The 17,473-nt window shown below is 37.3% G+C and overlaps 1 protein-coding gene across 4 annotated transcripts in view; it reads left to right on the forward strand.

The window, feature by feature from the left end:
• The window catches only part of JAK2 (Janus kinase 2), an 85,567-nt gene that overhangs the window by 25,861 nt on the left and 42,233 nt on the right, over positions 1-17,473 (forward strand). The window contains exons 1-3 of one of the 4 annotated variants that reach the window (XM_035309568.1): positions 372-473; positions 11,420-11,563; positions 14,664-14,914. In XM_035309568.1, coding sequence (XP_035165459.1) covers positions 14,695-14,914 — 220 coding nt within the window. In that variant the 5' untranslated portion in view covers positions 372-473; positions 11,420-11,563; positions 14,664-14,694. Of the gene's footprint in view, positions 1-371; positions 474-5,541; positions 6,045-11,419; positions 11,564-12,779; positions 12,799-14,663; positions 14,915-17,473 lie in introns of those variants that run through there. The other 3 variants (XM_035309567.1, XM_035309569.1, XM_035309570.1) reach the window with 3 other exon arrangements.

Below are 17,473 nucleotides of genomic sequence, written 5' to 3' on the forward strand. Positions count from 1 at the left end.
CTATTTAATGCAGAGTTAAGCCTACATAGTAAGGGTGTTTAGGCTGAATCAGTACCACAGAAGCACTAAGAATCCTATTCCTACTGAAGGCATGAGGAATTTTTCGGTCATCTGTTAGGTACTGAACAATACACTCACAGCCCTTGATAGAGATATTCACAGTAGTATCACTTTTATTATATAATTCTCTTTTTACTGAACTCTAAAGAGTAATAGAGAACAGAAATCTTGAAAACAGTTTGCATCATCATCTTATTATATTCCTTGCTTTGAGATATTAAATGTCTCTCATCTATGTCTTTCCCTCTTAATGCTTTTTCTTTGGTACAGTTTAGCTTATTTTTTTCTTACACATGCCCTTTATATTGAACTTTGTGTATTCAGGAAAGATTATTTTTCTTTCCCCTGCTTGAGGTTTCTTCTATAGAAGACTGAAAAATGAAACGGAGACCTTGTGTATGGAGAGACTTATGGTAAGAGCTTAATTTTAAAATAGATTTTCTTTTGCAATGTTTAAGCAGTTTGAAGATTTCAACAGCACTTCCTTTGTGGTGTTACTTATTTTTTCAACTATTCATCTTCCTTGAAAGGAACTATGAGGTAGTTCTTTCTTTACAATAGAAATTCATTTTATTTTCTATGTTGTGAGACAAAGAGTTGTCTTTATATCTGATTTACTACCAGTGTTTCACAGTGTGAAATTAGGTAAATAATTCAGACTCCTTATTTCTGCTTTCAGTACACTGGTACTGAAGTGCAATGCAGACTAGAAATATGAAAATAACTATACATCATTACACACTTGTGCAAATCGGAGGTAATCTTTAAGACTACTCTAGGCAATCTGATGGAGCTGAGGCTGTTAGTGACAGAATCGTGTTCTGTCATTACAATGGTGCTGCATTGTGGTGTTTTGTTTTTAAATTTGATACCAAATAAATGCCATCACTGATCTTAGTCTGGCTTCTCCTGATTTGTGTTTTTTTTTGTACATTTTTCATTTGTCTGTGTACCAGGCAGAAGGATGTAATTCCACTGTGACCTTCTTATTTGCTTCAACAAAATGAAACTCAATTCAGTTATTATTTGATGAATTGGCAGATGGATATCTTGATGTTTGGTTTGGAACTAGGTGTGGGTGGACTGTTTCTTGCATGTACTGGCGGTCAAAGTCCTTACTATGTGCCAATTAAGAAACAAAAAAATCTATTTAAAAAATCATTTACTGGTAGGTGACCAGATGTGGCAAACACTTAAGGTAGGAAGGGGTAACAGGATGTCCATTTATAGCAACTGAAATGCCTTGTCAGAAGTGGTCCACTCAGTCAATTTTAATTCTTGCTTAGGATGTCAGTTGCACTGAGCTTGCTGACAAAATCTAATTACTATTAGTATTTATACTAAAGTAAATATATATAAATATACGTATTTTAACAGTATTTATGGCAATTTTTGGTTTGTTGCATATGTAGGGTAGGTCTTCAGGAGCCCAAAATATGCATAAAGATTAGATACCATGGTAATTTGTAAAACTCCCAGTTGAGTTCAGGGGGTCTCAGCAATTTGCCTTATATCTGCAAGCATACACACAAAAATGTCTTAGCGAGTAGTTCATCTGGAGACATGTCTTACTCTGTTCAGTTTCCAAGTTGAAAACAAACAAACAAAAACTTGGCTGTAATGTATTGTTTTGTTTTTTAGATTTAGAATCCAGTTTCTAATTAAGTCTAACTAAAAGTAAGTGTACTCAATGAAATGAATCAAAAAAGCTTCAGTGCCTTTGACAGGCATTTTCGGGAGGGCTAGCTGAGTTTATCATCGCATCATGATCATAGCTTGTTGTAATCTCTTCATTAGCTATGTATTAATAGTTAATATTCTGTTTTGCCTTGGGATGTGGTTCTTGAAGTCCATGAAGATCTACTCCTTTGTAGCAGCTCCTTCCTAACCCTTGCAGCAAAATCTGAAATTGTAGCTTGTCAGAACTGAGTTAAAGCTGCAGATAAGTATTGTATATTATGCTGAAAAGTTCTATAGAAAACTGAAGTAGTTCATGATTTGGAGACTGATCTAGGAAAAAGTCCTTCTCATTCTGTTATCTAGAGAATATAGTACCCTAAAGTTTGAGCAGATCACATTAGGTAGATCTGGATATTCCATCCACTATAGAGTGGCAATTGGTGGGAAAATAACACCTTTAGGCAAGGATAAAACAACATGGTTTCTGACTGGGAGTGGAGTTTATCGGGAAGAACTGATGTGTCTTGGAAGGCATTGCAGAGTGGTTCCATCCACAGAATTTTCATGAGAGTAGTGTGGGAACTAGTCTGAAATTCAAAGGTAGGTGGAAGCCGCAAAGTTGATGGCTCAGAGAACAAAGCCTTTGCTGGAATTTGACTTATATAATGAGAGACTTGATTATTTTTTTCTGATTTTCTGTCATCAGAGAGATTTCTGAGAATAGCTGAATTCTTAAAAGTTCAGTGGGAATTTAAAAATGTAACTTGGTATAAACAATTAAACAATGTATCAGTTTAAAAATACAGTCATGCTATAAATATTTCATCTTTATTTTATGATGCCTTCTTGTAAAGGAACTGATAATATCACAATCTCTAGCGACACATTCTGAAATCCAGAAAAGAGCACCCTATCTTCTTATATGATCTTCTGTATATCATACACCAGTTACGTTTTGGATTTCCTTCTGAGTGCAGCCCAGTAATTTGGGTTTATCTGAAGCCTATTTTGTAACCGGGTATCGTCTTGTGATATTTTGAAATCAAGAACTACAGAATCTACTGGTTTCTTGACTGTTTGTTCCAGTAGTTTGATATTCTTATTTCTGAGAGAACAAAAAATCTATTTCAGATAGGCATTCATATGGCTTTAATCTTCAGCCACTGTATTCTCTATTTGAATCATTACTTGCTTTTCTATTGTGTTTTTTTTTCTTGAATTCATTTCAGGTAGCCTGCTGGAGCTTCTTGAATTATTGGGGCACAGTTCTCATGCTCATGCTTTCTGCAATTTCCTTAATGTTTCTTAATGTTTTTTATCAGAATTTAACATCAAGAATCATGAAAAAAGTGTCAATCACCTTAGAACTTGAGTAAATATGCAAGGTGGATATAGGCAGCTCTTTATAAATGTATCTTATTTCCAAATATTTTCTTTTTATTTAAAGGTAAAGCAAACAAATTGGAATAATCTTATTCAAAATAGTTCTGTAAATACTACATGCATATGGTGAGCATTTGTTTCTTCTCCAGTGCAAAAGGAAAAGTCAGATTTTTTTTAATTTACAAGAGAACACACGGTATTTGAAATGTTGCATTGGGAAAATATGGCTGTCTTAATTAGACTTCTATTTTTGTCCTTCATTTTAAACAAGTTGATCATTTTCATCAGAGTTTTGCAGTCTCCACTAATGGTATATTTTATGACGAACCTTTATTTACTTTCAGAGTCCTTTTTTTTTTTTTTGCTTCCATTTTTTTTTCTGGCAATCTGTGTTTGTAGAGATAACGTGATCTTGGCAAAGCATGTAGTGCTGTATCTTTGCAGAAGCTGGCTGGTATTTCAGATAGGGAACAAGTGGAGAGGTCTCAGACCATTGGTGATTAAAGAAGCATTAAGTAAACTATCGTGCAAGTACATTTTCCTGAATTATAAAGATAAAATGTCAACATTGCTATCATAAACTATTCAACAATGTAAACCATTAAACTATGGTTTAAAAAAAGAACGTATTCCTTTTTAAACATATTTCAATGCTTATAGATAGCATTTTCTGTTATTCTCTTATAGGTGTGGTAATTGAACTCTAAATCAGTATTTGTTAGGCTTTTATATGGGTTTGGGTTTTGGAGTATTAGTATTGAACTTCCATTTACAGAGATCACTTTTTTTCCAGCTATTTCTGTGTCATTGTCTGACAAGATTGCAGCCTGGGTATCTTAGAGGGTCTTTGTCTTTAGTTGTGTCTCCTTAGGTAGCCAGGCCATGATTCCGTAAGGATATGAATACGTGATCTGCTTTGTGCACAATGCACATTTTGAGCCGTATTGCATCTGTTAGAGCATCTAAGCTGGGGGACAAGGAGGGAAGTGTTCTGTGTTTTTGTTGTTTGTTTTTATGGGCGAGTTTCTGATTAGGTGGTTTAGTGCTAATTGGTCTAGTCTTCACTAGGTTTTTACTTGGCATTGCAATACCAAAGAAAACTTAAACACAAATGTACAGCATCTTACCAAGATTGAATTTACTTTGTAGAAAATTTAATTTCATACAACGCAAAGTCAAACAGTTGTAAATAAAACAGTGTTTCTATTTAGTTTAGTTGGTATGTCATTGTAAATACTTTTATTTTGTCTAAAAATTGGAAGGACTTTTTAAAAGGCCTTAAAAAAACACGAGGGAATTCATGCATGAAATTTGCAACAGGTCTGGTCTATTCATATGTGATTTCTAAACTGAGGCAATTAAGGGAAGCTGAAAAAGCAGAGTAGGCTGAAGATGAAGGTGCGAATCTATTGCTCCTGGCTGTTCTGTGGAGATTGCTGATTCACTCTGACTTAAATGTTATCCTGTTTACATTCTGGCAGTTATTTCTGCAAAGGGCTAATTTGGTGAAGCACATGCTTTCAGGTTCTCTTCAGCTGTCGTAAAAGTAAGGGGGTAACTTCATTCACCCAGATGTTTTCACGTTCTTGATGATGCCGTCTCAGATTTACCAGTCTTTCCCTCCCCCCATTTTTCACTGAAAAATATTAGAGAAGACAAGGTCAGGCGTGTTTATTAGGCAGCAGCATATTATGCAATGTTCTTGTCCAAGACCACTTTTCCCTCTGCTTTTGTCCAGTTACGAAAATGGGAAGAAGAAAGAAACCAAAGAACACAGACATGGGAGCAGCAGGAGGGAATGTTTTGTAAATATAATTTTGTGAAGAAAGTGTTTGATCTCATTTTCTCTTTGTGTAGGCAGATAAGGTGGCTGGGGTTGTGCTGATATTCTCCATGATACTTTACCCCATACGGTAAAGTGTAAAAGTATCCTTGTAGTGTCTAGAGGTAGAGGTTCAGAAGTGCAACAGTGGAGCAGTCTCAGTTATGATACCCTGGTTGTTGAACCTGGAGCCAGCAATTCGTCTTGGACAGTGTAACAGAGGCATAGCAATACAGTTCTGTGCTATGACTTCTCACTGCGCTTAAGATGACTGCAAACCTCTGTAATCCGTCTTTGAGGTCTGATTAACACTTTTTCTTAGACTATTCTGATGCTTGGCCAGTAATCAAGATCTTTCTATACTTGATTATTTTTTTCCCACTTCTTTAACAATACTAGATTTGTTGGAAGAGAATAAACAGCTAAAAAGTAAGTGGCTTAACTCATGGGAGAGAAGGAAGGTCTTTAAGCTTTGTTTTGACACTTTACATCTTTACTTTTTGGTTCATCCTTTTTCTGCACGCTTCCTACTTGCCCATAAGAGTCTAGCAATGCTTCTGCCCCCCACCCCACGTAGTCTTCTGCTCCTCCTTCACAGGAAGAAATTCTAGCTCCTCAACCCTTGTGAATTTCTGCACACCATGTAAACACATATGACAGTTACTTCAGAAGCAGTAGTTTTTACTAACCTCTGAGGAGGGAAGTTGCCAAACTGGGGAAGTGAGATAAGAGGACAAGAAAAGGGAGATGACAGAATTCAGAAGGAAAGCCCCAAAGACTTTAACTTTTTAAAATCCAGATCTTGGGAAAAGCCTTCTAAACCGCAAGCTGGGCAATTTATTCTGATCATCAATGGTAGCTGGAAAGAGTTATGACTAGTTTTCCTCACAGAAACGAGAAACACTTTATCTTCGGTGAAGGAAGAGAACGTTGTGCTTTCTGCCAGGATAACTCTGCTTGACGAAGCTGTTGTGCTGTACTGTGCCTAGAAGATACCTTTTTGTAGACCTGGAGCTCCAGAGCACTCCCATAGCTGGAGGAGGTAAAGAACATCGTCTAGTTCCTGTCGCTCTTCAGAAATATCGAACTACAGCAAGTGGTGGGTCTTTGCTGTTGTGTTTCTTCCACGGTTAAGCTGTTGAGAGCAGAAGTTTCTTTACCTGAGAAATCCCTGCCTGCCACAGGACAGGGACAGGTGTTTGGAGGCTGGGAGAAGAGTGACAGTTTTGAGCTCTTTTCCTTCATGATATGGCCAGTGTTGTCCGACTGCAGCATGAAATGTGTATGGCTTCTGATAGCGTAGTGCTGCTTGCTTGGTTCTCGTCAGCATCTGCGGAACTGGCATCTGTTTTGTAACTGTTGATGCTATTCTTTGGCAGCGCAGTGCTGCAGCAACAACTGTTAGTTCGTGTTTTGACAAATCCTTCTTCAGCTGTGACGCTGGCAGTTGCATTTTGGAAAAGGTTAGCTTGCCTTCTTCAAAAGTGTCTTCCAGCATCGCCTCCTCGCTACCTGGTGTGGCCATACCAGGAACCTTGCAGTGACTGAGAAATCCACGCAGTTTGACAGATGACTTTGCTGCTGCTGCTGTTGTACATTTTGCTTTTGTTTGCACTTTCAATGTTTATTTTAGCCTGTGAATGTAGCTATAACTGCCATCTATGTGCTCCAGAGCTGGTTGACGGGTTTTTCCCCTAAACAGTGTTTTTGACAAAAACGTCTTTTAATAGAAAAATACTTCTTTCTGTTTCAGTGGTGAGTCAGAGTATTTTTTTCCCACTTTGAATTTTCTGTTTATTTTTTTTTTTTTTTTTACCTTTATTACTTCCTAATTTCTTGGTAATTTATTAGTACCTGTTTTTATGCAGAAGCTGGTACTGTGATTGTTTGATTTAGGAAAGTGGTTCGACACTTTGTAACCAAAAGCCACCAGCCAGAATGAGACTACTAACTAGGAACCTTCAAAAATACTTTCTACCTTGGTTTAAGTTGTTCCAGGTACACAGGAACACTGGCAATTCCTTTTTATATATATATTTTGGAAAGAAATTGAAGAATCTATTAAGGAAGTTCTATACTCTCCTAATTAACCCTTATATTTCATGGTCTGATGTATTATATAGAGTGCAGTTTTCAGTATAGCTCATGGAACATAAAGTCTTGCATGATGTGGCATAGTTGTGGAAATACCCCTTCAGTCTCCTGGTCTGGTAGGCTATGTTTACAAGAAAAAAACCCATCACACAATGAGGAGATCTTTTTTTCTTCCACTTCAGTTGCAAGCACATACGTACAGACTGACCTGCTCTATTCTGTCCTAGTTCATGCTGTTGTCATCTCTTATTGCATCACTTTATAAGAATTTGAGAGAGATGTGTAAGGGAATCATGTGAAATTGAAGACATTTTTCACATACCTCATGTGAAAGATCTGTCTGACCTGTTATGGTTACTGCTCCCACGTCTGCTTTGCATGTAGAGCTGTGCAGATAGTGGTGGCTCTGAGTGGACTAAAGATCTTCAGATGCCACTGTCTCAGGAGACAATCTTTGCCAAAACAATTAGGCAACCATTTGAATTGCTTGGAAATTTTCTGATGAAATAGTCTTTTGCTGAAATTTATCAGCATGGTGAAACTGAAATGTTTTGCAGATACAGACCAACTTTTGCCAGGTTCTGATGGAACCTAAGCAGAGCTGTTGCCTTTGATTTGTTCACTTTTCTGGCAACCCGCCTACTTAGCAGGTTACTGTGATGCCCATGCTTCTAGGATGTGTTTTTCATTCTGCTTTTCATGCAGCACCTGTAGGTAGCTTTATTAATATGAAAACCTAGAGCAAGGGCTTCATTATGTTGTGAAGAACTTAAAAATCCCACGTTTTATTTCTAATCAGAAGAAAAAGATTAAAATCATCATGCTAGCAGCTTCTGTCTGGCTAGTCCCTGTGTTGTACAGGCAGATCAGGCCAGGATCATTTTTCTTTCCTTGTGCGAAAGTTCATGGACTCTTGCTGAATTGCTGATACAGGCAGTGGTTTGCCAAGTGAAAACTGTAAGCAAATGTTATCTTTGCTTCTCTGGGTTTCATAGCATATGTTTTGTTACTGGTATGTGAGAGATGTCATCTTCCTCCTGTATCTCCTTGTTACCAAGTGCATTCAGGTTCTGATATATCAAAAATCTTTGTGTGATATTAGCGTACAGCTGAGGAAACTGGAAAAATTCCTTTGGAATTGCTTAACCATTTGCAGTTATTTCTCCTCTGAGCAGTTGTTTTCCTTGTGTTAGTAGCTTTACCTTGTGGCGACTTTAGATCGCCCCAAATAAGTAAAACATATGAGAAAAAGGCGATGATAACTGAAGACGGTCTTTCCCTACAGAACATCTTTAAATACGTTTTAAGGTCACATTTTGTATTTTTGTAAGAGCTATTTTAAAAGTTGGAATACCTTACCTGGGAAAGGAAAGCAGAGTTTTCTTACTCTAGAACATTATACAATTAAAGCACTAATTAACTTTCAGTGGAAACATATCATCTGTTGTCTAAGCAATGGAAGACGTTCTCAGATTTTCCAGGTTGCTGAAGTATTTTTGAAGGTATTATTGTGACTTTGATTAAGTTAGTGAAAAGAGAATAATTTTTTTTCTTTTTTTTTTTTTTTTCATGAATACATGTGGTGGAAAGATAGGAATCTGTTGCTCTGATTTTTTTGTGAAATACTAGCTGTATGACTGTGTTATGACAGAACAAAAACTTAAGAATCTTTTGTCGGTCCTTTAAGGACTAGTGGTACTTGTGCACACAGTGACAGTTTGATATTTTTCAATACTAGTTAAGCAATGGTCCTTGAATTTAGTATGCTTTTCTGACCACCATCCGCCTACCCCACTCCCCAAAAAAGCCTCAAGAAAGCAAATCACACCAGATGTGCAAGGACTGCTGCATACTGCATGTTGTATGCACAATATGAACGCTGCTGTTACTGTTTTAAGGTGTTACTTTTCATAGTGTAACAGGCCATGCTGGACACATCTCATGAGAAGGTCTAGTTGTGTGCATCATTAGTTTTTATGTTCAAACTCAACTGTAAAGATACTCTGAATATTAATACTAAGTATAATTTTTATGTGTAAAGCAAACAAGCCAACCAAAGCAATGAGAAGTTGGAAACTGACTTTTCATCTTACTCCAATCTTATTTTCAAAGGTAGAATTTATTTCAGTAGTCTTGTAATAAGATCCATAATCCTCATTAGAACTTACTAATGATGTTCTCCCATTGGTACATACTAATGGGAGATCTGTTAAGATTTTTTTGTGACACTCTTACCCACCCTGTAACAACCTATCTGCCATTACTTGGGAAGGCATTAGTGACTGATGTTTAGTGTTCTTTCAAATTCCTTGAAAGAAGGATGTGTGTATAAGCAAGTGGAAAATGTGTGTCTTTTTTGTATTTTAAAGTTTACACAGGATGTCCCCACTTTCTAGCAATAAACATCCTGAGTTGTTGGGAGGCAGCCTATGTCTGGAAGGCCTTAGAAATGTAATATAATAGAAAATGCTATTATAATCTTTCTCCTTACTTGCTTGTAAATTGAGTATTCAAGGTGCACAGTGGCACGGGTACAATAAACACTAATTGCGTTTGTGGGAATTCTGAAAGCCTGCTGATAAGTGACCTTTCAGGTTGTAAAGTTTCTACTGCATATTAAATTCTGTATTATATTCTTTGCAAGTACTGACAACCGGAAGATGATGGACAAATGTGTTTTGATGGTTTCATTAGATTCTGAAGTTTGTTCTGCATTTGGGCATTTAAGTCCTTGCAGCTGCCATAAATGTGGACTGGTATAAACTTGAAGAAACTGGAAGAAAAAAGGAAATGAGAGAGGTAGATCGCTGGCGAGATGGTACACTCTCAGGTTGGCGCGACCAGGAATGTAGGTAACATCCTTTGGAATTTTGCTGACAGAACAAGTTGTGTCAGACAAGACTTACTCAGCCTGAAAGTGTGTAAACCGGGTAGTTTTATGGGGCCTTGATGCAGATCTTGTAAATAGGTATGTCTGCAGGCATGTGCAGAAGAAGTGATTGACTCTCATTCTTCTGAGCAAGAGTTAGAGATGTTACGATAAGCCATTGTGAGCTTGTTCAGCTTTGACTCCCTACATTTCAATGCTTTTTGTCCAGAGCTGTGGGTTGTTCTTTCATAAGCAAGCAGTGATTTTTCTGATTCTCGCCTGAAGTAGGAGAGATTTGACATTAGGCTGCTTTATTCAATTGTAGCATTTGAAATGCAAGCAGCAGTGTTACCGAGCTTACTGAAATGCTGCAACCCTTGTTCTACTGTGCACTGCTGGCCGGAGAGTGGAAGTGGCTTGAGTTCTCAGCTCGACCTGGTTTGTTCCATCGCCTCATTGGCAACTGTCTCATAGTTAATCACATTGTACAACTGATCTAAAGTCTGTGGGAAAAATTCACAGTTAACTACGGTCAGGTAAATCTTGATGTGGTGTCGCACGGAGTCAAAAACCTGGCTGGGAGTGATGAATGCAGAGCAGTTACAACATGGAGCAGCACTTTTAAAACAAGCAATTTAGAATACCCCTCAGCCTGAAGCCTGCTTGGGCAGGTAGTGGTCCTGAGCTTCATTGGAAGCTGGGGCTGTCAGATCAGCATGCAAGAAACACGTGCTCAAAAGGTTAGTGAAAGACTGTGCCCGATCCCCAGACAGCTTCCTCTGGAAAACTCACATTGACTACTGGACTTCGGATCAGATCTTAATTGGCTGACTAGACAGCATTTGAAGGAGCATCCCTGGAGGTGCATACAAAATGTGCAGCTGTCCAGACAAGGCATAACTGCTTATCTCTAAAGCCTGTACATTAGGAGAGAAACACTAACTATTTCCAGAACAGTCTGACTTCTCACTGAGATGGGTTCTGTTTCTCAGGGTGTTGATGATAGACTCAGGAGACAAAGCAAATGGTGCTGAGGAAACGATGTTGGTTGCTTTCTCTTTGTTCCTGTCCAGGAGATTTCTGTCTGAAATCACAAAATCTGAATTTTCTCCTTTGAACTTCCATTGTTGTGTCTCTTTCCTCTTCCCCCCTCAGTTTTTAAATTTATTTTTGGTTCTGTCTTTCCTTATGTAATGCTATGATCAGTTTTCTTCAACTAATGCTGTATTTACAGGAAGGGAAAAAACATGATTGAAAAAAAAAAAAAAAAGGAATTGTATTTTAAGTCAAGTGTCCATGTGTCAAGTGTGACTGCAGAGCAAGGTCTATCAGAACCAAAAATCTGATTTTGAAAAGTTATTGGTGAAGAAGACAGTAAGAGTTCAGGCAAATTAGATAGTAGTGGATCACTGTCTGAAACACAACACGGGTGTGAATTCTTAAGTAATGACATATTATGTATTGCTCACAGCCATTAACCTTTTTTAATGTTAAGTATGTTTCTATTGCAGATACGTTATGTTCTACCACAGTTTGCTTGCCTGCTTTGTCTGACCACCTGTGGATACGACAGCAAGTGGGTGACTTGTGATGTTCTCATTTAAAAGGTTTCATCACTCTTATGTTTCATACGGAGCTTTCTCAAGTGATAAAAGGTAATTAACGGTCAGGGGAGTCACCTGTAGTGAGAGTGCTCTGATTTTGAATCCTCAAAGGTGTATGTTTGAAGTGGTATGGCTTCAGATAGTGGCACTGGAGGTTTCCCTACAAACCCACAAAACCAAAAAGACATCAACTGAATGGGTGGGAGGCATTATTTTCAAGAGGAGAACTTAAATTCAGAAAAATTAGTGGACCCCATAACTGAAATAGTCTGTAAGAAGAAAAACAGTGATATTCTGAATTGGGCTGTGAATGCTGCACGTTACTAAATCATGAAGGCTTTTGTATGCCCTCTACATTTAGATGACGTTTTCTGCATCATGGTGGTTTTCAGACTGGTTAATAACATTTTTCCTGGTTGAAGTTAAAAGAACTATACGAATTAGTGCAGGTCAGTGTGGCAGCTAAAATAAATGTTCACCTAAATGTTTAGGTGCATTTGGAGGTACAGAGAGGAACAGAGAATTGCATATAAACACATTGCATTGTAGATGATGATGATTGTTGTTTGAGCAACATGAGGAATAATTAATCTACTCCTTAAAAAAATCAGATTTGTAATATTATCAAGATTAGAAATATAAATATTGGATCAAATTCATTGTTCCTCAGTTCCAGAATCAGATCTCTTATAGTTAGCAGCTTTGATCTCCCAGTCAAGATGTTCATATTCCATGAAGATTTTGATAAACAGTTTTGCTATGTGTATAAATAGATGGAGAGGTCATTTTTGACTTTCACGGAGTTCTAATTACATGTTGGACGTAAACTTTCAGATAGATATGTGTGGGCCTTGTATATTGCACAAAAACCTCTGTGGGTACTATGAATAACGTACCTACAAATATCCCACTCTGGGTATATTAATTCTTCTTTGCTACTACGGGAATGTTGAAATTCTGTATGCAAACACAAATTCTTTTTGAATTACACTATGATAACAAACCTGTTTTGTGTACTCCAGAAAATGATACTCGGATATGTTGTGCAAACAGGTAGATTAATGTATCCCAGTATTTTTACTCTCTAATTTCTGTCTATGTGGAAATATTTAAACGTGGCCTTTAGTTCTGACAATTGTGGAAGTTAATGCATTTTTTTGTTGCCACGTTTAATCTTTCTGCTGCACTAAAGCAGTGATCTGTGGATGGAACAAAGAAGGGAGAAAAGTGTGTCCAATTGGAGACTTGTCTGTTAAGAAATAAAAGTGAAAGCAATTTTGTTAATGGTGAGCTCTTTCATACCACCTGTGAGTGGTGACCGTCTGTTGCAGTGAGAAGATCTCTTGAATTTCTTAGAACCATTTTATTTAGACGTATAGGACAAAGGCCGAGATAACATGTTTTCTATTTTTCAGTGAAGAAAATGATGTTTCAGGGGTATTTTTCTTCCACCTATTTCATGTGTGCTTTGACATAAAAGATGAAGTTTGAACTTAAAGATGATTAAATTGAAGTGGTGACAGAAATGGAGTGCAGGTGAAAAATCTCAAAATACTATTGTCTCATGGAAGCTTTGACGTTTTTGCAAAAAAGAAAGGAGGAAAGTAGGGTAGTCTGTTCCAGTATTTACTCTGAATTTTTTACTGCATGTTGTTGATACTTGATTTCCCATTCTTAGATATGATTCAAGAATGTTCCCTGTGTGTGTGTGTGGAGGGGGGGGGAAGCGTGGGGGTTTAAACATATAAATATGTAATAACAAGGAATCATACTCTTTTTCAATTGGCATGTGTGTTGTAAAGATGCAAGCTTTATGAAGGAGAGCTAGGCACAAGCATGTCTGAGTATTTTCAAATTGGCCAACTTTTCAGTTAGTCCTGTTAAGACTGGGGAGGTGATAGCAATCCATTGAGTGTCAGAGAAAAGCAATACCAAATGACCAAGATAAAAGTATCTGCCAATTTAGGTGAAGGTCTGAATTCAGTAGATCATTAATGTTAGAGTATTTCAGGAAAAAATCTTGGTAGTTAGAGAAGGCTTGCACTGGAGATTAAATGTGTGAAAATTTTATACAAGCAAATGGTAGAACACAAAGATTATTCTCTTCCATATTGTTGACAGATGTAGTGAGCTGTCTTATAAGCATGACAGTGTTTTTAGTGAGGTTGTGGTTATTTTCTTCAATGAAACACGAATTTCTAGAACTTCACTGAGCACTTCTTACATCTGCAATCTTTGCTACTTGAAAACTCAAGTATTTTCATTTTAAGATGCCTGACTCTGTGGCTCAGGCCTGGGGGATCAGGGTCCAAATAATGTATTAAATGACACTTGCACCTAGAAATTCAGATTTATATTTCTGTGATATACTGGATTTTTGTGTTGCTTCCATCTGGGAATTTAAATGATGTATTTTTCTGTTGATGATGATGTTGGATTGGTGGTGGTTGTTTTAATTACCTTAAGATAGCGTAATTTTCTTCTCCTGTATATGTAATTGAATATATTTATCTAGCACATAGTTCATGAAGCTAATGCTTTCTTCCTTTATGATGTTAAGCCTTTTTCTACTTAGCTATGATCCTTTCCAAGGGTCGTAGAACAAGTCATCTTTAACCTACATAAATGTATAATCAGACGTTCATCCTTTCCTCAGTAATTGTAGTTCTGAGCAAAAAATAAATAAAATACCATTCTCCAAACAGTTCTTTTATGATAAAGCAACATAGTTCAATATAAACAAAAGCTATGGTAAATTGCACCTTAGGAATGTAACACCCCTCTGGTAATAGACTTTTTTAAGCTAACAGTAGCATTTTTAAAAATATGCTCTTTGTAACTGGTGGCTTCTTTATACCTATTCCACATTTAAAAATATGAAATTATGAATTTTAGGTGGTAGCTACTTGGTACACAATTATCATAAAAGTAAGCCTTTATGAACTGAATTGTATACAATTTTTCAGAATTAGGGCTATACAGAAAGACAAAGTGAAGCTCAATTCTTAGTAAACCTTCTAAACTTGTCTCTTGTCCTCAGCAGTAAGTGTTAATGTTTTCCATGTGTCAGAAAGGTACCATCGTTAGATAGGGGTATTACAAGCAAAACCAAATACAGTTGGTCAAGGAGTACTCCTTCCGTTTCTTTTAGGGAAATGCTCTGAAAAGAACCAGAACAAACAATGGCCTGTCTTACAATGACAAATATGGAAGGCACAGCAACTTCTACCGTCCACCAGAATGGTGACATCCTTGGGAATACCAGTGCACCCAAGCAGACAGAACCATTGCTTCAAGTGTACCTTTATCATTCTCCTGGGAAGACAGGAGGAGATTATCTTCAATTTCCAGCTGGAGAATATGTTGCAGAAGAGATTTGCACTGTCGCCTGTAAAGCCTGTGGTAAGTATGTACACAATAATTTTCCTAATGAGAAACTGAAATTCAACTTGATGCAAGAGAGTTTTTAATAATCCAGAGCTCATTAAAATGATGGTATTTTGATTGAAACATCCCTCTGATGTTTTAGAAGTAATTAATATCAGAAGTAATTAGCACAAGGCTGTAAAAGTCTTGCTGTCGGAAGGGTTGTGAAGGTTGTGAAGCTGAGGTTATCAGATCACTGCCATCTTTTTCGTGTTTTTTTTTTTTTTTTTCCAAAGAATTTGAAGGTATATTATCCTTTACCTAAAAGTTTTCTCTGAGCTGAGATATAGCTTGGATAGTTAAATCACAGCGGGAGCTAGAAATCTGTTGAATTACATTGTGATGTAACCCTGCAAAAGAGGTTGTTTCTGACAGTTATGTATAATTAAACAAATTATGTATAATTGTTATAAATTAAACAAATTATGTATAATTTGTTATAAATACTTGAATCTGTTGGTCTGTTGTTCTTCCTGTGCTGTTGAGTGTCGTGTACTGACTGAATTGCGTGCTGTTAGTTGGAAATTTTTTTGCATGTTGTAGTTTTCACAAAGCTTCTGGATTTAAGTCCCACTGCTCCTTGGAATTGTTTAGGCGTGATGGAGTCGGACTAAGATTAGAGTCTGTAGAGTTGTTGTTCTCGTGGTATCTTTATAAGCCCAACAGCTTTGTGGAGATAGGCATGTTTTAATGAGTTTGGCAGAAGCACTGTCTGGGAGTCATTTTGAAACACCCATGACGAGGTAGTGTGGTATTTAAAGATCTGAAAAGTTTTAGTAGCAGTGTGAGATTCTGCTTCTTTAATGACAGACCCAAGAGTGTTCTGGAAATTGAAGTATCTTTTTGATTGTATCTTGGATTGATATCTTCCAGGTATCTTTCAGTGTTTCCCCAAGCTGCTATAGTATCTTTCCTCCCCTAGAAGGGAAGAAAAAAATAAAATGTCTCCCCACTTTGGAAAACATGCCCTCCGAGACTTCCCTACTGTAGTGAATTCTGTGGTAAGAATGCATTGCCTAGCATTGATGACAATGCTTTTCGGGCTTCAGTTTTGCCTCTGTTGCATGTCAGACCCTCAGGTACAGCATCTAAAAGTATGTAAGGCTGTTGCTGTGTGTGTGTGTGTGAAGGTTCTTCACTTTTTGAGTGTTAGGATGGTATTGATTTTACATTAGGTAGTTAAATATTTTTGTGAAAATAAATACTGGTATAATGATGAGGCATTGCTGAGGGAGTGAAAGCATTGGTAATGCTTTTGTACTCATTTCTATAAATTAAAATGATTTATCATGTTGAGGCTTTATCTTTGTAGAGATGAGGTTAAGAAAGTCTTCTGAAGAGTGGTTTATGCCTGGCTGCTACTGTGGCATTATTGCACAACCTGTTTCTCGGAGGAATTTGTAACTTCATTTCCTTCTGAGTTGCTGGAAAAGGATGGCTGTAGGTTTTTGTTCTCTTTCATAATAGTCATTAGTACTCAAATCACAACCTACCACTTCTTATTATTTTATATTTTTTCTAGGAGTTCTTATGCTTGTAAGGCAGAACACGTAGGTCTGCAAAGCATATGTACTCCAACACTGCTTCTGTTGGCAAGACTTCTTTCAGGAATTTTCTGTGAATCAGTATACTTCATAAAAAAGAGAGTGGTTTAGGTAGGTAGTAGGAATGTCTGAAATACAATAAACATGGTAAATGTTAATGAACTTTCTCCATGGTTTGAGCAAGTGCTAGATCTCTTGACAGACGAGCTTGTTACATCAAAGTATGGCTGTTACTTGTGACAAGCAGGATTGGATCTAGGCAAACACAGCGGTCAGAGGGACAGTCTGGTTATGTACCTTTTACACAGTTCAAACAATTGAAGGTTTTCCAATCTCTGCTGACTTGGCTTTAGATCTGTTGTATGTGGCATGTATTGGCTATATAAATATTAGTCTGCATAAATATTGTTCTGTAGTTGCTTGCCAGTTTGAGCCATGCATGTAGAAGCTAAGTCTTTCCTCACTGTATTTGAAAAGAACTTTTCGTTTCGGGAAAAATATAATAAATAAGGTACTTTTCAGAGGTGGTTCAGATTTTTACATGAAAAACTGTCAGAATATGAAACTGAGAATTAAGTGTCTTGAATTTAAGTTTAAATTGATTAGTCATTTTCCGGGATCAGCTGTTATCAGTATGCTTGTTGTCTGCCATGTTGAAGAGCTATAAATGTCACACCAAAAACAAGCCTTAGATCTCAGCCTGAGAAAAAAAATATTAGAGGAAGTAACTGACTGTAGAAATCAAATAGGACAGTGTTGTGGTTTAACTCTGCAGGCAGCTAAACACCACACAGCTGCTCACTTACCCTCCCCAGGTGGGATGGGGAAGAGAATTGGAGATGTAAAAGTGTGAGAACTCCTGGGCTGAGATAAAGACAGTTGACTAGGCAAAACAAAAGCTGCACATGCAAGCAAAGCAAAATAAGGAATTCATTTGGTACTTCCTATTAGCAGGCAGGTGTCCAACCACTGACAGGAAAGCCGGGCTCAT

This window comes from Oxyura jamaicensis, chromosome Z (assembly GCF_011077185.1).
Source record: "Oxyura jamaicensis isolate SHBP4307 breed ruddy duck chromosome Z, BPBGC_Ojam_1.0, whole genome shotgun sequence".
Taxonomy (NCBI): domain Eukaryota; kingdom Metazoa; phylum Chordata; class Aves; order Anseriformes; family Anatidae; genus Oxyura; species Oxyura jamaicensis.